This window comes from Tursiops truncatus, chromosome 14 (genome assembly GCF_011762595.2).
Source record: "Tursiops truncatus isolate mTurTru1 chromosome 14, mTurTru1.mat.Y, whole genome shotgun sequence".
NCBI classification, from domain to species: Eukaryota; Metazoa; Chordata; class Mammalia; order Artiodactyla; family Delphinidae; genus Tursiops; species Tursiops truncatus.
Genome location: NC_047047.1, coordinates 240,453 through 263,825, shown reverse-complemented (window position 1 = coordinate 263,825; position 23,373 = coordinate 240,453). Strand labels below are relative to the sequence as shown.

Below are 23,373 nucleotides of genomic sequence, written 5' to 3'. Positions count from 1 at the left end.
GACTCAGGGACGCTAAAATTCTGACCACCCGGCCTTGTGCAGGGACGATGGCCCAGTCCCGGGCGGCAGTGTACCCACCGCCGTGGCAGGGGTGGCATGTGGCCGCCAGTGCACTGGCCCCTACAGGCTCCCGCGTGGGGACATTCAGTGGCCAAAGCAAGTCCTCCAGCCTGGCTCTGCTCAGTGGGAATGGGGGTGGAGTGGGGTCCAGGGCACCCAGGGGAGCCCAGGTGTTTGGGCCAGCCCACGGCACCATTTCCCTGGACGCTCCGTGTTGTCTGTAAGCTTTAACTGCTCGACGCAGAGGCCGGCAACCTCGGAGAGCAGAGGTGACCCACGGAAGCCGAAACCGGCGTCTCTGTGCCCGCCGTCTGTGGACGGCCGTGGGTGGGACCTGCACCCAGCAGGCTCTCACCAGGCTCGGTGTTTCTCAGCTTCAGAGAGACCACGGCTTACAGGCCAGCTTCAAATAAGCCAACAGAAGCCCTTGAGATCAGAAAGATGTGCTTTAAAATCAGTGAGGAGGGGAGTGTTTGAAATTCAGCAGCGAGAACATCAAAAGGGAGCATTTCTCTAGCGTCTGAGGAGTGAATTGGAAGAGCCCTCCCGGAAGCTTCCGGGCGTCTTTCAACGCATCCGCCTGCATGTGGGGTGGCCTGCAGCCCCTCTCGCCACCTCTTCTTGTGTCGGCCCGGGACAGGCTCTAAGCGGGGAGTGCGGGCACCGACGCGCCGGGCTCCCCGCTGTCAGCCCACCTCCAGGCTCCTGCGCGCACTGCCCGTGGGGAGCCTGGGCTTGTGTTGAGCATTTTCAGAAAGTTACAAAGGTAATTCTGTGCCTTGTCCGGAGCAAAATAAAAAAAAAAGTACCAAGCAAGCACGAGACAACTAAACCGTCTCATCCTTGAGAACGTTGCACAAGAAGAGCTTTCCCTGCAGACGTGGGCAGTGCTGTCCCGACTTGCTGGCTGCAGGAATGAGAACACTGGCCGCCTGGCCCGGGCTTCTCGTCCACCACGTCAGCTGCCGACCTTGTCTGTTCTGCTGCGACGTTAAGGGCAGGGACTGCTGGGCGCCGGCCATCGCCAGCGGCTGAGGGACGGGCCCCTGGGCCTGGTGAGCTGCCGGTCCCTCCGTCCTCCCTCTCGTTTGGCGAGCTCTTGGCTAAAGGAGCAGCCCGGGCAGATGCAGGAGGACCCTTGTTGGACCCCAGCCCCCGGGACCAGCCGGCCCACCAGGCGACAAGGACACCGCTCGGGGCAGGGAGTGCGTGGAATGGCACAGCCGCTGGGAGGTGGGCCTGCTCTGGAAGGAGGCGAGGCCTCCTGTGGGACTCCATGTCTCCTCAGGCCCTGCTGCAGAGGCTCATGGCTCAGGACCCTCCCCACCTCCCCGCTCCTCTCGCCCAGCCCTGCCCCTCCCAGGCCCACCATGTGGACCACGGTATGGGCGCGGCTGCACACCCAGGCCCTGTAGCCGTGGCCCGACCATGGCCACCGCTAGCCTGAGGCCTGGGAGCTCGGCCGAGACGGAAGCTGTGCTCGGACCCTCAGTGCCCGCAGGGGCCCTCCACACGGGGGCTCGCGGACACGTGGATGGAGGACAGACACGCTGAATGGGGCTGCGGGCTCTGGAGTCCCACCTCTCCATAGGAGACACCTTCTGTTTGAAGGCGGGAGACGGGTCATTGGGATGTGAACGTCATGCATTTTGTGCAAAGCCAGGGACGATGCTTTCGTCTGTGGACACACATGGAAGTGGGGGGTGGTCTACACTAGCTACTGGCACCTTCCTGTGAACAAAGACCACCAAGCAGGCGACTCGTGTGTGGGGAAGCAGAGCGAGGAGACCGCCTGTGACTTTTTTTTTTTTTTCCTGCGGTACGCAGGCCTCTCACTGCTGTGGCCTCTCCCGCTGCGGAGCACAGGCTCCGGACGCGCAGGCTCAGCGGCCGGCTCACGGGCCCAGCCGCTCCGTGGCATGTGGGATCTTCCCGGACCGGGGCACGAACCCGCATCCCCTGCATCGGCAGGCGGACTCTCAACCACTGCGCCACCTGGGAAGCCCCCCGCCTGTGACTCTTCTTAGTGGAAAAAGGCTCCACCTGTTGGTTCAGAGTCGAACCTCGCGATGCCCGATGGGTGAGAAGTAGCCTGTAACTGCCTTCCCCCAGCCCCCAACACGTTAGCGCTTTGCGATTTTCACCCCTGCACTGAGCAGGTCAGCTCCCCTTCGTGATGACCCGGGGAGGCCTGTCTTGCTTTTGGCACAGCTGTGGCCGTTTGGTCCCCGCTGCTGGCCCCGTGGGACGAGGGCAGAGGCCGGAGGCTTGTCCTCTCACTGCAGACGACACCTCAGGTGGGTCGGCCGACTTCTCAGCGTGCTGGACTGCTGCCGCGTGGGCAAGAGCAGCTGGGTGCCAAGAAAACCTTATTTACAGAAGCAGGGACAGCATGGCCAGATGTGACCTCGGAGGAGTCTGTTGACCGCTGAGCAGACCTGGACTCAGAAGCTCAGGGCTGAGTCAGTAGTTTGTGGGCCGGTCGGGCCACCTGAGGTGAGCTTGGCCTCCTGGTGGCCTCTGCCTCAGGTGGCCAGCCAGCTTCCTGGGGCTGATGGACAGAACCGGGGACGTTCCGTCGGCACAGAGCGACCGGCTCCCTCTCCAGGACAGACCGTCTCCTCCAGGTTCCTTGGCCTCCGACCTCGAGCTGCCAGCCCAGGCCCCGCCCACCGTCCTCCCTGCCCAAACCCCTGGCCCTGCAGGCTGTTGGGTGTTCTTTTTGGAACCAAGCGAAGAATCAGGCTGTAAGCGTTTTACTCTGAAGTTTTCTTTGGGAAGCACGTTCCTGAGAGCCTGATTTTCACCCCGTGTTATGGAGTGGTAGCGTGTGCTGAATAAAACACGCCCGTTTCGCGGCTCCTTCTTAGGGTGATGACAGTGCCTTCTGGACATGTGTTAAAAGTTAAAGTGAGGTGTTTCTTCCTGGGGTCTTGGTCTGTGTCAAGGAAGGCGACTTGGAGCCCCTTTTAGCTGGGGTGCAGCTTGCCAACCCGCAGACCCTGTTCCCTTTTTTTAATCCCAGTGGGAAATAAAAGGCCTGGTTCGCAGCTACTGCTCAGGGGCCCCGCAAGGGCAGCAGTGGAGCCTCTGGCATCTGCTAACAGCCTGACGGTTTAGAATCAGGGTCCGGGGGCGCTCAGCGTAGACTCCTGTGCAATGCCTGTGGGCTGTTGCTGAACGAGGCCTAAGGGATCACTGCAGTCGCCCACTCCATGGGCTCAGTGACCCCAAGGACTGAGCCACTGGCATCCTCACACTGTTGGTGGCTCCCCCGGGTTGGGCTGTGCTCGACTTCTGGGCTGAGCCCCAGCACGCGTCCATTGCGAGTCAGCTGAAAGGAATTCCACCTCATCACCGTGGACCACCTTCCCACGTCGTCGGGGCCCCGCGTGCATGGGGCTGCGCCAGGCCCGGGGGGAGGGGCGGGGTGTCGCCAGGGTGCAGGAAGGGTCTGTCCCCAGGCTGTGGTCCCAGTTATTTCTGTCCAAAAGCAGCTGGAGCCCTCACCTCCCTTCCTTCCTCCCTGCCCGATTCCCTCTCTCCTGCCAAGCCTTCACTAATCCCTTAAGGCCCAGAGCCATTAAAAAGTAAGCCATTAAAAATCAGAGCAGAATCAGCCTCGGGGCCCTCAGCCGGGAGGAAGCAGGCCCCAGTCCTGGCGGGAAGCCTGTTCCACGTTGCAGCCAGAGGGCGTGGGGCACGAGACAACCTGGCGCTGTGAACGACCTCAGACAGACTTCCCGTCCCACCCCGTGTGTCCTAGGAGCAGTGCGTTAGGGTGTGGCCGTGCCTCCGGTCAGCGCCGTCCTCCCAGGGCTGGACTGCTACAACTTGGAGCCCCCTGCCACGCCTGGTGCTTGCGAGCCCTTAATCCTGAGAGGAGGTCCCCCCGTGCCACGGTACCCCTGAGGGTCAGCACACAGCTGCCTCCTGGGCTCCTGGAGGGACCGCCATCTCAGCAGCCGCGTCCTGCTCTGCTGGGTCTGTGTCCTCGGCTGTTCACAGCTCAGCTACCGGCGGGGGACACCCCTCCACCTTCCATCGACAGGAACAGAGATGAAGACGGGACCCGGAGGAGGATGGCTGGCCCCACCGGGGAGTCACAGCCCGGGCTCCCACCACCGGGCACAACGTCCCAAAGGGCCTTCATCTGGGCTCCGCACTGCTCGGGGGGAAAAGTCAGAGCCCCGGGCTCAGTGGGTGGAGTTTTAGATGGTCTCCATCTTGACCTTGACCTTGGGAAGAAAGGCTTGTCACAGGTGTGGCCTCCCATGCCCCCGACCCAGCTCTAAGGGAGGGTCTGGCCGTGAGATCCCACTTCCTTGCTCTGTGGCCTTCGTGTGTCGGGTTTCAGGTGACGGCCAGGCTCCTGTAGGGCAGCCTCGTTGCCCCAGCGCTGGGGGAGCGCCACAGGCCTGCCGCCCCCAACACGTGTCGCGCGGAGTTGACGGGTGGGGGTCTGGAGGCCCACAGCCATGGCCAGCCTCTCCCTCTGCCCTGGAGGCAGGCACCAGCCTCCTCTGCACGTGTCGCCTCCTGTTGAACTACGGCCCTAGTGGCCGGCAGGCAGCAGGGTGCAGAGACCCCCGGCGGGCCACCTTCCAGGCACGGTGGGACTCAGCAGCCCCCAGCCGGGTCATGGGGCTTCCCACGTGGTGCCTTTGGCTGGTTGGCTGTTTCAGGAGAGCTTATTTGGACAGGAGGCCCTTTGACAAGAGCAGGGTCACGGGTCTGGCTCCGTCCAAGCCAGTCGCGTGGGCCCTGCCGCCCGGCTAAGGCCCTTCGGCCCCACTGTGGCCAGCAGTGCCGCGTCTGGTCAGCAGAATGGCCCATGATCAGGGTCCCCTCACGGTCCTCTCCTGTCCCCTCCTGGCCCCCCACAAAGGCGGCTTGTGTAGAATCCAGTAAACATGGGATCACCTCAGCCATAGCTTGATCTTGAAACAGACCTCAGGTAGTCGAACTCTGTCGTTCTGTGTATCTTACTTTGAAAATGTAGTGGAAAACCACTGCTGATAGTAAAACGATGGAAAATTTGAACATACAGATTTTTAAAAATACGAACTCAAATCCCAGCTCCCTAAGTAAAAGCATTATCATTTGTATGTAAATTTCCCCATGTAAATGCACCCATCGTTTTACAGAAACAGGCTAAACCTAGGTGTCCAGTTCCCTCACGCCATCCCGTTTGCTGTGCTCCCCCAGCCCTCCACACCCACCTGTGCAGGTCCTTCTCCCAGGTCGTGTGGGGCTGTGTCGGTCTGCAGACGGAGTCTCGGGTCAGCCATCTCCTCTATCTGCCCTTTCTTGCAGCCGAATCTTCACCCCCTGTGGCTGCAGAAAGAATGATGCCAGCATTTGCTGAGGGCTTGCTCAGAGCTTTAAATTACTGTGTCTAATATTCCAGCTAACCTAGAAGCTGGGGGCCGCGGTGGCCCCATCTCCTCATCCCTCCAGGGCCTGTGTCTTCACTGCGTGATTTCCAAAGTCTCGGGAACCAGGGATTCGTGTTTTGTCTGGTATTCAGGTGTTCGGGTGGAGGGTAAATCCAGTGCCTGTCGCTCGACCGTGGTCGGGGCAGAAGTCCACGGCTCGATGGCATAACCCGTCCAGGGTCGCACGCTGAGAGCTGAGGGCACATCAGCCCGGTGCTGACCCCCGAACGTACACGTCCAGGTCGTGCCCCCCTGAGCCCCTGGTCGGCCTCCCCCAGGTCTCGTGCTCCATCCCTTCTCGTGGCATCTCTGTCTAGCCAGTCGCGGAGGCCGGAAACTCGCTTATCCTCTTTCTTCGCGCCCTTCAGCCCCGGAACCCACTAGTCGTGTAGGTAGAGGGGGAGTAACGCCCACCGTGTGCACGTCCTAATCCCCGGAACCTGCGAATACGTTGCCTTCCTTGGCAAGGGACAGGGAACTAGAGACGGAAGACGGTCCTGGGTCCCCTGCGTCAGAGTCAGAGAGAAGCGAGAGGACTGACCGCCTGCCCTGCTGGCTGTGAGGCCGCAGGCCTGTGAACTGGTGACTCCGTGCTGGTTAGGGCCCTGGGCTCGCGGTCACTCGCTGGTGCCTCCCCTGGGGACGAGGTGGTGGGGACGCACACAGCCCCCAGCAGGGGCTGCCGGGCACTGGCCGGCTGGGTGACTGTGAGCCGCGCACCTCCTGCCTTGGGCCTGGGTTCTCTCATTTTGTGAAGTGGTGACAGCAGCACCTGCCTACGGGCGTTTCTGCGAAGTAAATGCGTTATTCCCGGCCAAGTGCTCAGAGCAGAGCCTGGTCCCTGGTGAGCTCTGGGTGGGGGTGGCCGCTGTTATCCCTGCTCTTACCCTCCTTACCCACGGCCTCCTGCGCATCCAGACCCCCTGTCCCTCTCATCACCCTGACCGCCGATCCACGACTGAACGTCCTCGGCAGAGACGTGGGCTGGTGCCCTTCTTACCAGGTGTGTCTTTGGCCTCCAGGTGCCGCCCAGGATCCACAGCTGGATCGGGGGGCTCCCGGGGCTCCCCCTGCCCCTGGTGCTCCAGCCTCTGCTTCCAACCTGCAAAGCTTGCTTTCTCCTCCTTCTCCCTTCACTGGGTGCTCAGGGAGCCCCTCTGGCCACACCCAGCCTCGGCCTCCGTCGTGTGCTCTGCGGCCCTGCTCTTGCCAGGACCCCGTGTCTGTAACGACCTGCCTGACGCCTGTCCCCCCACCCCAAGGAAACCCCCGAGATCGCAGGCCGTGTCTGCGCCCCCAGCCGGGCCTGGGCTCAGGTGGTCGGCGGATGCCGCCTGCCCGCTCCTTGTCAGCGAGCAGGGAGGGCCCCTCACTTGCTCGAGGGGAGCCGTGGGCCTGGGTGCTGTCTCCCTGGCTGCGGGGCTGTCCCTTCCTGGGGGCAGGCGTGCCCAGCGAGCAGGAGACCCGGAGTCTCTGGGCAGAAAGGGACGTCCCCGCCTTCCTGGCTCCGCAGCTTCCACACGGCAGCCGCAGGGGCAGGTCTGAGGAGCTGGGTCCCTCCCGCAAGTGCAGAAGCTCGGTGCGCGGGAAGGCGCTCGGGACGTCAGTGGCCTGGGGGGGGGGGGGGGCGTTCCGTGTGGGTGTCACACATTCTCAGTCTACCAGAAGCTCCGAGTCCCGAGTCCCGACGAGGAGAAGCAGTTCTGACGTCTGCCTGAGGGGCTGCTGACGGGCTGTGGTCCCCGGGGGACGGGGTTGGGAGGCTGCCTCGGAGACCAGAATCGAGGTTGGAGCTGGTCAGCGATGGGCAAGAATGACGCTCCCCGCACAGCAAGAGGGCCCTGAGGCGGTCGGTCCTGCGTGGGTTGTCCTGCCACCCCAGGCCTGTTCCAGGTGCTTCTCTGCGATTTGTGCTTCAGTGCTCTTTGTGCCCTGAGGACACACACGTGGTGACAGGTCACCTTCCCCACCTGCCCGGGGCCTGAGGGCTCTGCCCAAGGCTGCTGGGTCCCTGTTCCTCCGGGGTCCCTGTCCTGCCCTTGTGGGAGGCCTCCAGGAGGGGAGGACACCCCAGCTCCCTCAGCTTTGAGGTACCCCTGGGTGTCCCCATCTGGGTTAGTTTCCTGGAGCTGCTGTAACAAACCAGGTGGCTCAGAGCGGCAGGCAGTGCCTGCTCAGCGCTCTGGAGGCCAGAGGTCCAAAATCAAGCTGTCGGTGGACTGGCTTCTCATGGGGCTGCTGGAGACCCCACCCAGGCCCCTCCAGCATCTGCTGGCCGCCAGCACCCCACCTCCTTGGCTTGCAGATGCGTCGCCCTCATGTCTGCTCGCCACCTTCTCACCTCTGGTGTCTCTGTTCTTTTCTGTCTCGTGGGATGATCTCATCTCAGGATCCTTGCCTCATACTACCCCTGCAAAGACCCCGATTCTAAATAAGGTCACCTTCACAGGCACGAGGGCCATGACTCGTGCACTTTGGGGACCAGAGTTCAACTCGCCAGGCCACCCAGTACCCTGAGCAGAAAGATGGGATGCCACCTGGGGAGGGCAGGGGCGGCACGAGCCAGTGTGTGGTGAGGGGACTCGGGGGACGATGCCCCTGGCAGGCTGGATCTGCGGGGTTCCCTAAGGATAGCCCAGCATCATCTTGCAGCCCGGAGCCCGCTGCTCGGCCCTCCCCCAGCTCACCGTGCACCTGGCACTTGGCAGGAACCTCCCGCAAGGCGGCCATCCCTCCGTCGTCCGCAGGGTAGAGCCTTGACGCTTTGCGCGCCTCGGGTCAGGCAGGAGAGGCAGCGCTCTACATCCTGGCACCCGCTAGCTGCCCCCCGTCCACTGTCAAAGGACCGATTTTCTTTAGCTTTCGGGGACACGGTTTCTAAATAAGCTGACATGTTGGAGCATGAAAGGTTTTGTCGGGATTTTCTCGGCCAGACACAGGAGGAATGAATCCGAGTCCTGAGAATGAAGGCCGGCCACCCCACCGCCTCTTTCCGTGATGGACACGGCACCTCACCGTCCGGGCCAGACGCGGGCCGAGCGGTTTCCTGAGCTGCTGCGGGAGGGACGGGGGTCGCTGGCTGCCAGGCCCCCTCTGGACTGAAGGACGGCTACTAAAGCCGGGCAGCGGGACCCGGGCCGTGGAGGCCACAGAGTCAGGCAGCCGAGGGGGCCAGATGCCCAGACTCCACCGCGGATGCTCCGTACCCCTGGAGCCTGTGTCCACTCACTGTCTCCTCTTGTCTGTTTCCAGGACGCCTCGGCCGGATGCACCCCAGTGGCTGAACAGCAGGGCACAGCTCCCAAAGTCCAGCTGCCCCTCAACGTGTGAGCTGCCGTTTATGTTTTTGGGGTCCCAGCCTTCAGTGCCTCCCCCACCCCCGCTAGTGTGTCCACGTGGGGTTTTCTAGCGTGTCACCTGCTTGGTTCTGTGCAGCTCACAGGACTGCTGGCGGGGCCGCCTGGCCAGCAGGCTGGTGGGTTCAACATCACTGTCCCCCCGGCATCCGGTACAAGCAGGGGGCGGGGGGTGTGTCCAGATGTTTGATGACACTTTCACTGGCCACCCAAGAAAGGGCCCCAGAGACCCCTGAGGAGGTGGGCCCCGTGGGGCAGAGGGCAGCCAGAGCGGCCGACATCACCAGCTGCCCAGATGCAGCTCTGTGCCCACTGCCGTCCAGTGCACAGCAGCTGCATGTCATCCCCAAATCGAGCCAGATGAACCGTTGCTGGGAAGTGAGATGCTTGTCTGTTTAGAGAATCTGCTCTTGTTAAATGACAGCTCCTAAAAGACGTGCCGTTTAAAATCGCCATTTAAAGAGTGTTCTGAAGAATCACATTGCTGGCTACTCTGTTGTGTGGCAATGAGTTCAGTTACTTGAATGACCGTTTAAGGTGGAGAATATGAATTTGGAAACAACGTGGCAAGGTAGGAGGTTCCCAAGGTCCAGTATGGCCAGAGGGACACTTGGAACCTGTGTAGTGGCAGAACAAAATGGATTTCAAGCGAACGATGCCTTTTGAAAATGCAGTTTGCCAGTCTTCAGAAGGATTCCTAGAAGGTGGTTATATCCGCTGGTACAGGTTCACCTTCTTCGAGCCCAGGCCAGACGCTTACCTCTACCTGGCGGCAGACAGGAGTCCCTGAACATCCTGCTGTGACTGGGTGATTGCCGAAACCAGCTAAGTCAAGGACATTGGGACCTACCTATCTTTGCGTAGCTTCCTGAGGGGACGTAGGTTAGTAAGTGGTGTCTCGATGTCTTGAGGCAGAAATTCAGGCCTCACCAACACTGGACAGAGGCACCGTCTTCCAGCTAGCTCTCTGGATGAGTTCCAACGGCCTTCACTCAGACCTGGGGCCGGGGCACCCGGGGAGGGATGGGCAGGGGTCTTGCTCATGAGAACTGGGTGCAGGACTCTTTACCTGAGGAAGCAGGCCTGGTCCATGGGAGACGGTGAGGCCTTACTGTAGTTCCCCAAGTGCAAGGCGGGACAGGAGAGCTCGTGAAGCATGAGGCCCGGGTGTTTCATCTTGGCGTCCCCAGCAAGGTGCCCGGCACGCAGGCTCTCAGTAACTCTTACTTGTTCGGAGAGAGCCGGATCCTCCCTCCTGGGTGCCGAGGGTCCTGGCAGCAGCCCAGAGCCCCTGCTCTTGTACACCAGGTCAGCCACCCAAGGACGCCACTCTGCCTTGGAGACCCAGTTCCAGGAGTATCACTCCCTGAGAGTCATCAGCACATGCTGGAGGCCTCAGCCACATGCAGACCTTCCACATCACGGAGGGATTTTAAGTTTGGTGCAGAGTTTGGAGGGACTTCTTTCTCCCCCTGCCCCCGCTCTGCCCTGGGGCATGAGGGGGTCAGTGTGGTCCCCAGCCCCCTGCCGACTCCCTCTGCCTCACCTCCAGAGCATGGCCGTCCCTGTTTGGGTGGAGATTTTCATTTGGGTAACAGAAGGGAGTCAGATACATCTTTCAAAGGGTGACAAGCCTTTTGGCAGGAATGTATCTGTCGATCATGGTGGTCATACAGGGACCGTGGCCAGCACGAGCGTACTGGACTACAGCAAGTTAACGCGTGCGTTCTGTGGCCGTATGGTTTGAAGTCAGAGACACCGTACCTCCAGCTTTGTTCTTCTTTCTCAGGATTGCTTTGGCTATTCGATGTCCTTTGTGATTCCGTGCAAATTTTAGAATTATTTGTTCTAGTTCTATGCAAAATGCCATTGAAATTTTGATAGGGATTGCACTGACTCTGTAGATTGCCTTGGAGGGTATGGACATTTTAACAATACTAATTCTTCTAATCCATGAGCACAGAATATCTTTCCATTTTTTGTGTTTTCTTCAGTTTCTTTCATCAATGTCTTATAGGTTTCACTGTTTTCACCTCCTTGGTTAAATTTATTCCTAGATATTTTATTCTTTTTGATGCAGTTGTAAATGAGATTGTTTTCTTCATTTTTCTTTTGGATAGTTTGTTGCTAGATTTCTGTATATTAATTTCATATGCTGCAACTTTATAAAATTCACTGATGAGTTCTAGCAGTTTTTTGGTGGTATCCTCAGGATTTTCTATGTATAATATCATGTCATCTGCAAACAGTGGCAGTTTTACTTCTGCCTTTCCAATGTAGATTCTTTTTCTTTTTCTTGTCAGATTGCTGTGACTAGGACTTCCAGTATTATTTTATTTTTTAGAATTGGGGTATAGTTGCTTTACAATGTTGTGTTAGTTTCTGCTATACAATGAAGTGATTTCAGCTTTATGTATACATATATCCTCTCCCTCTTAGACCTCCCTGCCACCCCCCCCCCCCCGCACCCGCCATGCCACCCATCTAGGTCACCACAGAGCACCAAGCTGAGCTCCCTGCGCTATACAGCAGGTTCCCACCAGCTCTCTGTTTTACACATGGCAGTGCACATATGTCAGTCCCAATCTCCCAGTTCATCCCACCACCCCTCCCTGTGTCCACACGTCTGTTCTCTGTGTCTTCCAGTATTATGTTGAATAAAAGTGGCAAGAGTGGACATCCTTGTCTTGTTCCTGATCTTGGAGGAATTGCTTTCAGCTTTTCACTGTGGCGAATGATGTTAGACGTGGGCTTATCATATATGGCTCTTACTATGTTGAGATATGTTCCCTCTGTATCCATTTTGTTGATAGTTTTTTATCATAAGGGGATGTTGAATTTTGTCAAACGTGTTTTGAGTATCTATTGAGACGATCATGTGGTTTTTATTCTTCAGTTTGTTAATATGGTGTATCACATTGGTTGATTTGCAGATGTTAAACCATACTTGCATCCTTGGAGTAAATCCTCTTGGTCACAGTGTATGATCCTTTTAATGTATCAATATTTTTGAATTCGATTTGCTAATATTTTGTTGAAGATTTTTGCATCTATGTTTGTCAAGGATATTGGTCTGTAATTTTCTATTTTTGTGGTGTCCTTATCTGGATTCGTTATCAGAGTAATGTTGACCTTGTAAAATGAGTTTGTTTACCCTCCTCTTTAATTTTTTGGAAGAGTTTGAAAAGGATAGGTATTAAATCTTCTTTGAATATTTTGTGGAATTCATCAGTGAAGCCCTCTGGTCCTGGACTTTCGTTTCTTGGGAGAATTTTGATTACTAATTTATTCTCCTTACTAGTAATCAGTCTATTCAGATTTTCTATTTCTTCATGATTCAGTCTTGGAAGATTATACGTTTTTAGAAATTTTTCCATTTCTTCCAGGTTGTTGTTGGCGTATAATTGTTCTCAGCAGTCTCTTATGATCCTTTCTATTTCTTTGGTGTCAGTTGTAACTTCTTTTTTCATTTCTGATTTTATTGGTTTGGGCCAGTTCTCATTTTTTCTTGATAAGCCTAGTTAAAAGTTTGAGAATTTTGTTTATCTTTTCAAAGAACCAGCTCTTAGTTTCATTGATCATTTCTATTGGTTTTTTTTTAGTCTCTATTTCATCTATTTCTGCTCTGATGTTTATTATTTCCTTTCTTCTACTAACATTGGACTTTGTTTTTTCTTCTTTTCTCTAGTTCCTTTAAGTATAAGGTTGGATTATTTATTTGAGATTTTTCTTGCTTCCTGAGGTAGGCTCATGTCACTGTAAATTTCCCTCTTAGAACTGCTTTTGTAGTGATCCATAGATTTTGGATCATTGTGGTTCTATTTTCATTTGTTTCTACGTATTTTTAAATTTCTCCTTTGATTTTGTCAATGGTCCATTCATGTTTAATTTCCATGTTTTTGTGGTTTTCCCCAATTTTTCTTTTGATTGATTTCTGGTTTCACACGATTGTGGTCAGAGAAGATGCATGATATGATTTCTACCTTCTTAAATTTATTGAGACCTGTTTTGTAAACTGGTGTGATTAATCCTGGAGAATGTTCCATGTATGCTTGAGAAGAGCGTGTTTTCTGCTGCTTTTGGATGGAATGTTCTGTATGTGTCCATTAAGTCCATTCTCCTCCTGAGTTTGGTGAGCATCGTTTTGACCATTACATTTAACCCTTTATCAGGTAGATTGCTTATCTCCATTTTTGTTTAGTTCTTTTTCTGAGGTTTCATCTTGTTTTTTCAATTGGAACATATTCTTCTGCCTCCTCGTTTTGCCTGACTCTCTCTGTGTTTGCCTCTATGTATTAGGTAAATCAGCTCCTTCAGCTCCCAGTCTTGAAGGGGTGGCCTTATTAGGAGATGTCGTGTGGGCCCAGAGGTGCAATCCTGCCTGGCCACCAGAGTCAGGCACTCGAGGGTCCCCTGTGTGGGCTGTGTGCAGCCTCCCGTTGTGGGGGTGCTGCAGCTACTGCTGAGGCATGCTGGTGGGTGGGGCTGGCCTCCGAACGTCCGTGGGCCCAGCTGCAGCAGCTGCTGGGAACTGGTGGGCAGGGCTATTGCTCAGCTGGCCGTGAGGCCTAGCCAAAGTGCAGGGTGGGCGGCGCTTCATCAGGGCATGCCCACTGACACTAACAGGTTAGATGGAGCATTCCAAAATTGCGCCCACCAGCCGGCATTAGCAAGGTAGCCTGAGATCACGGATACGGCTCCCGCCAGAGACTCAGTTCCCAGGGAGCAGCCCACTTGGTTCCCGCCTCTCTGGCAGCTGCTTCAGCGTCAGTAAGTGGGCTGTGAGCTGTTCAGTCTGGTATTCTTGCACTGGTTTTTAGGTCGAGTGAGTCTGCACGTTCAACTCCACTGAGAGCGGGTTTTCCACTCCCTGTGCTTCTGTAGTCCTCCTGGGTATTCTCTGTTGGTTTTCAAAGCCGGGTGTTTTGGGGGCTGGTCTCTCTGAGCGGGATCTAGGGTTGGGGGCTGCGTGTGGAGCTTGAATCCCTCACTCCTCAGGGAAGAGACCCGTCCCCTGTGGTCCCTCCTGACTGGATTGCGGTAGCTGGGGAGGGGTTTTCCTGGGCAAGTCCGTCTCTCTGCTTCCCCTGCCCGTCTCCACGCTGTCCTTCTACCCTTCGTGGTGGAGGCTCTGTTCAGCCAGTGTTCAGGTCCCTTTTCAAGGAGGTGGTCCCACATGTGGCTGTGGACTTGCTGTGTCCGTGCGAAGAGGCGAGCTCGGGAACTTCCTGTGCTGAACCCTCTCCTCAGCTGATCCTGCCGACTGAGAGCCAGTGAGCGGCACATGTCGCGCTGACCTGAGCCCATGCGGCCCTGGCAGCTAGAAGAGCAGGGGCAGACTCTTCCCAGGAGGAATGGAAAAGAACCTTCCTTACTCCAGAAGAGACGAGCAGGCCTCATATGGAGGTGGAAGGGTGTGAAGTTAATGACGGCATTAAAGTTCTTTCATCGCTGCTTGATTAGAGCCTGTGGACAATTAACAGCAAGTGAAGATCTTACGTAGGAAAGAGCAAGTAATACGGTGAGCTGGCAGCTCTTCCCACGGTGCCGGGCTCGGTGCTCACGGCCTCCACTGCCGGCTGAGGGCGCCGGGAAGGGGCCTGACACTCCCCCCGCCTCACACAGGGCTGCGTCTGCCTGGAGGAAGGGTCGCCTCTTCGATGGGCCCGAGAGCCCCCTGCCGGCCACCGGGCTGTGGGGAAGAGGCGCTGGGATCCAGACGCTCCCACTCCTGTCTGAAATCAGTACCAACCTTGTGTGTGAATGCACAGAGGCGAATCCCGGGCCTGCTCTGCACGTGACGTGGGACCCCCTGCGTCCTCCGTGGAGGCCTGTGCTGAGCTCAGGGCCTTTGGAAGGAGTGGAAAGGGAGGGTGGGGCGCCGGGAACCATGCGGCTGCTGCCTGGTCCCCGCATTTCACCCAGGCCCGGCTGGGGCCCCAGGCTCCGTGAGGATCAGGGATCCTCCTCCAGCTTTCCCAGGACGGCAGCACACAGTGCTGGTGGGCGCGGCTGAAGGCGTGCGGTGGGAAGGGGTGCAAAGGATGCACCCTACCCTGTGGCCGCACTCGGACCTGGACGGGGTGACCCGGCGCACGGCAGGGACCGCGGAGCTGCAGGCGTCGGGCTGGGAGCCGGCTGGTCCCTCCGGGGCGTTTTCTTGAGTCACAACAGGGGAAGCAGATGCCACGTTCCCTGGCCAGCGCCGCCCCAGCGCAAGCTGCACGCAGGTGTGCAGGCCCCTAGTGCAGGAGAACGCCCGTGGGGAGGTGGGGGGCAGAGGTGTTCCAGGTGAACACCCCCCAGCCATGCACACTGAGAGGCTGAACTTGAAATATTGAGACCAGAGGAGGGATTACTCCTCAGAGAACGAATTTAAAATAAAGATGAAGACAGCAAGGGCATTAGTGCCCTGGTGCCACTCAGCACAGGCCCCTCACGTGGAGCCCCCGCTCCCCGGCCTCTCCTGCCCGGGCCTCTCCCCAGCCTCCCACAGTGCCCCCCACCCCCACCAGGTCCCTGCGGCCACGGAACCACCTGCCTCCAGCTCGCTGCTTTGTAAACACAGATTCTCCATCTTTTTTGAGCCTCAGTGTGCTCAGCTGTGAAATGGGTGGGTAGCCCAGCCTCAGAGCTCACGTGGGGCTTGGGCGAGACCATGACTAATGCCAGCTTCCTGCGCTGCACCCTCGTCCTGCCTCGGCCCATGGCACCCGAGGTGGGGTGGGGCTCTGCACGCTGCCCCATGGGCGCAGCTGCCCGTCAACAGCTCCCCATCAACAAGGTAGGGCAGAGTTCTGACTCTGATGACTTGGAGGAGGAGGGCGCCTCGTTCCCCCGGGGCTGAAGGCATCCTTGGAAGTAAGCCCCCCTCCCCCACGTGGTTAGTGCCCGAGGGGCACCAGAACCAGTATGCCTCCAAGAAACAAACAGCTGAAACTGGGAAGGAAACCTGCTTCCCCCTGCTAGACTCTGGGCGTCCCACGTGAGGAGGCGGGATGCAGAATAGATCCAGTCTGCCTGCAGACTCGCTCAGGACGCGCCTCAGCAGAGCCCGTGGTCCTGGAGGCTGGCGCTCCGGCCGCGGCGGGGCCCACAGTTGGTCCAGGCCGGTCGAGTCGACTGGTGGTTTCCGCCAGGTTCGCCTCAGTTGCCCGTTTTCTGCCGCTATGACTTCGTCAGGAACCGTGGTGTGTTTCTCTAAAGTACCAGTGGGATTTTGAAAGAAGCCTGTTCTGATTTAAAGGCTTAATCCAGATGACTTGAGGCCCACGGTCTGAAGAATGCTCATTCTTGTGTGATGGGAAGATGCTGAGAAGTCAACACAGACCTTGTTCCCTAATGGCTCGGGGATCCCAGAATGCTGAGAGACCATCACTCGTCCCCGGAAACGTTGCTCTGTCATCTGACGGCCGCTCCCCAGATCACAGACACACACACGGCTCGTCGGCTCTTTGCCGAGGTCTCTGACACTCACTTGCTTTGAAAACCTGAGTTGACTCCGCCGTAGAGGTGGGTGCTGGTGGACGCTGCGCCGGGGGTGGGGGGCCCGTCCTGGGCAGCTGAGACCCCCGAGCCTCACGCTCGCCACCCGGGGTCTGTCCTCTCCCGGCAGGGACGGCGCCCCCTCCTGCAGGAGCCCCCGTGTCCACAGCTCCACGGCAGGTGGCCCCTGAAGTCACCCAGTCCCAGGGGCTGGAAGGGTGGGTGGGGGCAAAGAAAAAGGCCACCTGCCAGGCCCTGGTGGAGGGACCCTGACCCCCCCGGGGCTGCACGCCGGTGGGTATCCTTGTTAAGAGACGCCCTTTCAGCTCCCATGTGGGCCCCTCGTCCCTCCAGCCCCCCACCTCCCTCTGGACCTAGCTCCCTGTGGACCCACACCTGTGTCATCCATCCTCTGCTTCTGTTCGCTTCTTCCCTTTCCTTTCTGGAGAGCAGCCCCTCTGCCTTTCCTTCTGTCCTCCTGGGAGCACCTCCCAGGGCACCCCTCCTCCTTCTGGTCCCAGCAGTGTGCTTGGACCCCAAATGAGGAAACTCAGAGCCCGCTTCCCCCACTTATCCTCATAGCCCAGCTTGTCCAGCAGAACTCGGGGCTGGATGAAACCGTTCCCAGTGCACACACACGTACACACACACACACAAGTACATACATACACAGAAACACGTGCACACATACGTGAACACATGCGCACACGTGCACACGCGGATGCGTTACATGCACACGGACACACGACCACATGCACCCCTTTTTCTTCAACAGTCTTGATCTTAGTCTCAAAACCAGAGTCCCTACTTTATTCCTTCCATAGATGTTGATTGCGCACCTGCCTGGTGCAGACACTGTTCCAGACCCTGGGGTGGAGCACGAACAGGACATGAAAGCCTCTACCCCATGGGGAGCATGCTGTGGGGGAGGGCAGATGAGAGGGGAGAGGGGCCCCCAGGTGGAGGAGGCAGGTGCAAAGGTCCTGAGGCAGGAGTGTGCGTGTGTGTTCGGGAGCACCTCAGTTTGCTGGGTCCCCTCAGCTGGACAGGCACACGCACCCTCTTCTGGGTGGATCCCTGGGTTCCCTCAGCAGCAGATGGACACAGCCGCAGGGCAGCAGGTGGCCACCTGCCAGGATCCCAGCTGAGGACAAAAGATCTGCCCCAGAAGGACAAGCTGCCAGGACTCCTCACGGGAGAAGGGAACCTGCACTCTCCACACACACCCTCCTCGAGGTCGCCCGCCCTGCAGTCCCGTGGGACAGGAGCCTGGAAGAGGGGCCTCAGTCAGCAGGACTTCAGCCCACAGACCAGGGGTTCGAGGGAGGTTGCCCAAGTCATGACGCTTGCCCACGTGTCCCCCAGCTTGGCGTCCCCTTGGCCACTGTGGGTCACCGGCAGCAGAATCAGAAAGACTGTTCTCACACCACCGAGGGGCAGAATGAGGCAGACGAGTGAGATCTGTGTTTCACTCTGTTTCCTTGAGAGCAGGCCTCATCCTTATTGGCTCGTAGCCCCCCAGGACCAGCCCAGCGGCCTTCCCCCCACCCTCTCCCCCATCCTGCCCCCCGGTGAGGCAGTCTGGGTGTGAACGCAGTTTTCGTGGGACGTTGGTTTATAGAGATTCCTCTTCGCCCTCCAAGAGGCCCGCGAGCAGCACACACGTGCAAGTAGAAGGATGACACCAGCTCTTTGTTGATCGCCTGGTGTCACGTGGCTGGCGTGAATCTTCACCCCAGACAAGGAGGTCCTCCCCATGGGGCCTCGTTCACCCTCCCCGAGGACCCGAGTCCTTCCTCTTGTCAGATTTGTCTCTAAGACCCAGTCCATCCTCTCACTCCAGGGGAGCAGGGTAGTGGTGAGGCCAGGCCTTCGCCTGGCAGGGCAGGGGCATCCAAGTGGCGTGGGTTTTGTTTAGTTTATCTCATTTTACTGAATTTTACAGCTGGGACGTCTGTGCTCTGCGGGGTCTCCGCCTGTTCTAGCCTCTTCCTCCCAAGGCCCCTCTGAGCCAGGAGGCCTCCCTTCTCCTCGCCTGACCCCAGTGAGTTGTGTCCCATCTCTGCGTCACCTTGTAAGAGGGGCCCCCAGGGTCAGGAGGGTGCTCTGGGGGTCGGTGAGCTCCTGTCTTCAGGAGCCAGCCCGGGGAGGGGGGGCAGGGTGCCCACCAGGCACATCCTGGTAGGCAGCCCAGGAGACGACGCTTCTTAAAAATGCAGCTTGGGACTTCCCTGTCGGTCCAGTGGTCAAGACTCCGTGCTTCTATTGCAGGGGGCGCGGGTTCGATCTCTAGTCGGGGACCTACGATCCCACATGTTGCGTGGTGCGGCCAAAACAAATGTCTCTAAATGCATCTGGTTCCCTGTTGGAGTGAAAGCCGCGCCACTTTTCCTGCCCAGATCGCGTGAGCAGTGTATCTGCCTGAGACCACTCTCCCGTTAGGTCACACTCACCGGGTCCACAAAGCCCCAGGGTAGCAGAGCACTTGCAGCTGGTGCCTGAGGGCGCAGCTTCCAAGCCCTGGGCCAGGGTTCACACCACTGCATTGTTCCAAGAGGCTTAAAAGAAAAGCAGGATTTCAATTAGCCACAGATCTGAGGAGTCCCTAACTGGGCTGCCTTTTCCTTAAAAGGGCCCCTGAGTCTCTTCCAGCTTAGATGGATGAGTAAGCAGCAGGTAAGATGAAACAAGGAAATCCCAGCCCGGGGCTGCGTAGCTCAGCCCCGTTTTCCCGAAGGCTTTCTCTTGCCCAGAGTGTCAGGCGTGAAGCAGAGAGAAGAGCATGAAGCAGGGGCCCAGAGAGCTGGCGCCACCATCTCGTCTGGCAGGTCCTCCAGGGCCTCGGGCGAGTAGTGGGGCCGCCGTGCGCTCTGCCGGCCGGCTCAGCGCAGGGCATGGGGGCCATGGCTGCTGGGTCACCAGGGGAGCTCGGTCCCTTCCCTGCCCGCCGCTCCTGGTAGCTGATCCCAGCTGCGCCCCCTCACCGGCCTGCCTCTCCTGCCGCAGGTACCTGGCGCTCTATGCCTACAAGCCCCAGAAGAGCGACGAGCTGGAGCTGCGCAAGGGCGACACGTACCGCGTGCTGGAGAAGTGTCGGGATGGCTGGTTCAAGGGCACAGCGCTGCGGACGGGGCTCTCGGGCGTGTTCCCGGGGAACTACGTGACGCCCGTCTCCAGGTGAGGTGTGCCCATGAGGAGCAGAGCCGCGCGTGGCAGCTGCACACGGGGGCGGGCATTCCAGGGCGGGACCTCGTGGGCACGTGGGCATGTGTGAATGCGTGTGCGTGTGTGCACGTGTGAGTACAGCGGGTGTGTGTGCGAGAAGCACATGCCATTCACACACGTGAAGGCAAGATTACATACTCCCAGAAGTTAACCATTATTACTGAGTGGAGCCTTATGTGTGATAATTTCTTTTCTTCCTTGTGACTTCCTGTGTTTTACAAATTTACTGGTAGTTTTTATAACCTCGGAAAAGCAAGTTAAAAAATTCGCTAGAGATGACCCAGGGTTGTCAGATGTTTCCATGGAGGGGAGCGTCCACTGCAGGGTGGAACCCTGGATTACCCAGCCCTGGTTCACAGCCCAGGACACGCAGGTCCACTGGAGGCTCGCCCCCGGGCTTCTGCTCTCTTTGGAACAAGACTTCAGGAAGACAACTGAACAATGCCCAAACCTGCACTGACAACGGACCGACTCGCACCTTTGAAGCAGCGGGGAGGGGAGCCACGCCACCCACGGTCCCTCCTGGAAAGGCCCACCATTTGTGAGCCCCATGGCCCCATGGCCCTGGACGAGGAGGCCCTTCTCCCCACAGCTGCTCCGCAGAGGCTCTGCTTCCCCGGGGCCCTCCCACATGGCCCCGGACCCTGGCAGCAGTGCCTGCCCTCCCCCACGTGTGGCTCTGGGGTTTCACGACTGAGATCCTGAGGGGACAGAAGGGACGTTTTCCCAGCTCTTAGACAAATGGAAGGCATTTGATCCCTGAAACCGGACCCCAGGAGCTTCCCAGCCCAGACCCACATGCTGAGAGCTGGTGCACGGCTCAGCGCCGGCACGTGCAGAACAGACCATCAGAGCCCGTCTCGGGGTCCTGTGCTCCTTTGTGTTCCTGGGCTGTCGACACTGGCTTCATCTGGAAAGTATGGGCAAAACCGCAAGTTCCCCGGCGTCCGTCAGGAGCACAGGGCTTGTCTGCACCCTTTCCTGGAGGCCCCAGAGCCAGGAAGCTGTGTCCAGAGGGAGACGGGTCCTGCTTCCTGCCGCCTGCCGCCTGCCAGATGCGTCCAAGCCCATTCCTTCTGCACGTGTTGGGGACACACAGCTGTTTGTTAGACTAAATCAAGGCAGTGGCTCTGGAACAAAATATCTGATTAGCATCATTTCTGTTTCTTAGGGTTCTCTTGCTGTTTCTCACATATTCGCATCGAGAGACCATGCCATTGTACAGGGGGCTCTGCTGCCAGCCTGAGCTCTGGGCATCGCATGCCTGCAGGCGTCCTCTTGGTGGTACTTCAGGATTTGTCCCCGGACCACGTGGCCTGTGTGGCATGGTTGCATCTGTGCCCTCCCCTGACTTCATTCTGTTTACTTCCTCAGGGTTCCTGTAGGCGGGGCTGGGCCACCCCGGAATAACGCGGTCGGAGGGTCTCCGCTGGCCAAGGGGATGGCCACAACGCTTCACCCAGGCGGTGGGAGTCTGAGTAGCCCGGCCACGGCCCTGAGGCCGGCCCTCCCCCTCACCATGGCCCAGGCTCCGGCCCAGCACCAGGCAGTCTCGCCCGCACTGAGCAGTTGTCTGCGGCACTCAGTTCAGCCGGCGGCCAGCCAAGCCCGGAGCGCCGGCCCCCCCGGTATGTGGCAGGCTCCCACGGGCCTCATTCTGCTGGAAAATTTGAGGAGGGTGGTCTCAGGGTCAGAAGTCATGAGCATCCTTTTGGCCCAGATCTCGAGCAGCCCATGGAAGGGCCCGTCGTAATCATGAACTTCTGCTAATCTTGGGGGATGTGTTGACTTAATCATGTTAGCCTGTTCTGGCCGCTGGAAGGGAGTAGAGAATTCACAGGTGTTTATACACTTCATGAAGCCAGAGGACTGGGTGGACCAGTGAGGTTACCTTGGCGCCTCTGGGCACCTTCGTCAGCCGCTGTGGGTCACCTACGTCCAAATGCCAGGTGCTAAGGGGGTCTCCCGATTAGGCAGCACCCCCAGGACAGAGCTGGTGATGAGACAGATCCACAGGGTCCCTTCCTGAAACGCTTTGAGGCTGGAGGGAGTGATGGTCATCGACTGTTCACCTTCATGCGGCTTCACCAATAGGCAGACTGACCAGAATTCAGGAGAACCCAGGTCGCTCCCAGTGTAGCGTGAGATGACGGAAAGTGTGGGGTGGATGGTGCAGGCATGAAGAGGGGTTAGCACGTCTTGCTTGGAAGCTTGGCAGTGAGCTAAGAGGAGCTGCTAAGCGTGGCTCACATGATGCTCCTGGGAGCCAGGCCAGTAACTTTCCGACACGTAGAACCAGTAACATTGTCACCATGTAGTGACAAGGGACCCAGGACAGGAGAATGTACCGCTGAATTTCACTTAAATGACACAGAATTCCTTTTCCCACCCCAGCCTCATTCTCAGAAATCATCTCTCTTCTTTTCAAAGTAAGGCTTAAAGGATAATAAATGTAAATTCTTTAGAGCAGTAAAGTACACTGTTTTCTAAACTCTGGCCAGCCAGAGACGGCCCGCTAGGAGTCTCCAGAAAGCATCTCCTTGGTGTGAGAAGCCCAGACGACACTCAGCACAGTGGGGCCACAGTCCCTCCCAGTCGCGGCCAAGGGACACGAGGGGGGCGGGTGTCCGGGCGCCCCCCGCCCCCCATTGTCGGGACGCATTGCTGAGCGCTGGCGGGAAGCCCAGCGTTTCAGAGCCAGCCCTGCTCTCAGCCCTGGGACTGGCCCTTAGGGCGGCGGGGCCAGTGGCGGGGGCGGGGGGGTGCGGGCGCTGTGACGAGGCTGGTGAGGGGTCGGTCCTAGGCAGAGCTGCCTGTAGCACCCAGGCAGGGGGGAGGGAACAAAGGCACAGAAGTGCGAGAAGCGTGTCCTTGTCCTCCAGATGGAGCGGTGCAGTGAGGGCAGCAAGCAGGGCGGGTTGAAGTGCTGGGGGGCAGCGGGGGTCCTGCGCTGGGGCCCCTCCTACCGGGATGGTGTGCGAGGACGTGCCCCCGGCGGGCGTGGCGCGTGCTCAGCGCAGCCGCTGGTACCGTCCTGTCAGAGGACAGCCCTGGAGCGCGCAGGGCACGGAGTCAGCAAGGCGAATGTGATTCATTACCAGCGGTCAGGGCCAAACTCTAGTCCAGGCCGCGGGAACCCCCAGGGCTTCTGAACAAGAGGTGACGCTTTACCAGACGTCCCTGGGCACAGTGGGGAGGAAGAGTTGGCTTGGGGACTGGCGAGGTGCTGCTGTCCAGGTGAGAGGTGACAGTGGTCTGGCCCCAGGGCTGGGGTTGCAGAACTGGGACAAAATAATGAGCTATTAGGGGGCACAGGGGCCACGTGGAAGAGCTGGGAGGGGCAGGGCTGCTAGTGCAGTTTGCCGGTGCCGTCCCCTGACCTAGAGGCGCCCAGAGGGGTCTGGCTTACGGGGGAAGGTTGGCCTGTGGCTCTGAGGGGTGTCGTGGGCGCTGGTCCACTGTGGCCCTGGCTGACCTGGACCGGCCTCCAGATGTGGGGCTCCCGTCCGTGTGTGAATCCCCCCTCGCCACGGTGGGGGCGGTGCTGCTCGTCCATGCCTGGCGGGTGAGGTGCTGCCACCGGCCTGGACTCTGGACAGACATCCTGAATGTGGCTTCCTTTCAGAGGACAAAACTTGAGGGGCCTCTGGGTCCCTTTTGGGGGTGAAGGTGGTGGTGAAACACCCAGCTTTTCAGGGGACCAGGGTGGACTTCCTGTGCCCAGTGCCGGGTCATAGTGGGTGCAGAGTGGACTTCCTGTGCCCAGTGCCCGGTCATAGTGGGTGCAGGGTGGACTTCCTGTGCCCAGT

At 58.4% G+C, this 23,373-nt stretch overlaps 1 protein-coding gene across 13 annotated transcripts in view; it reads left to right on the top strand.

Moving 5' to 3' along the window:
- Nucleotides 1-23,373, top strand: part of SH3RF3 (SH3 domain containing ring finger 3) — a 260,049-nt gene that overhangs the window by 135,533 nt on the left and 101,143 nt on the right. For all 13 annotated transcript variants that reach the window (XM_073790913.1, XM_073790920.1, XM_073790911.1 and 10 more), the window contains 3 exons: nucleotides 8,751-8,824; nucleotides 19,346-19,516; nucleotides 20,939-21,192. In XM_073790913.1, coding sequence (XP_073647014.1) covers nucleotides 8,751-8,824; nucleotides 19,346-19,516; nucleotides 20,939-21,192 — 499 coding nt within the window. The remainder of the gene's footprint in view (nucleotides 1-8,750; nucleotides 8,825-19,345; nucleotides 19,517-20,938; nucleotides 21,193-23,373) is intronic.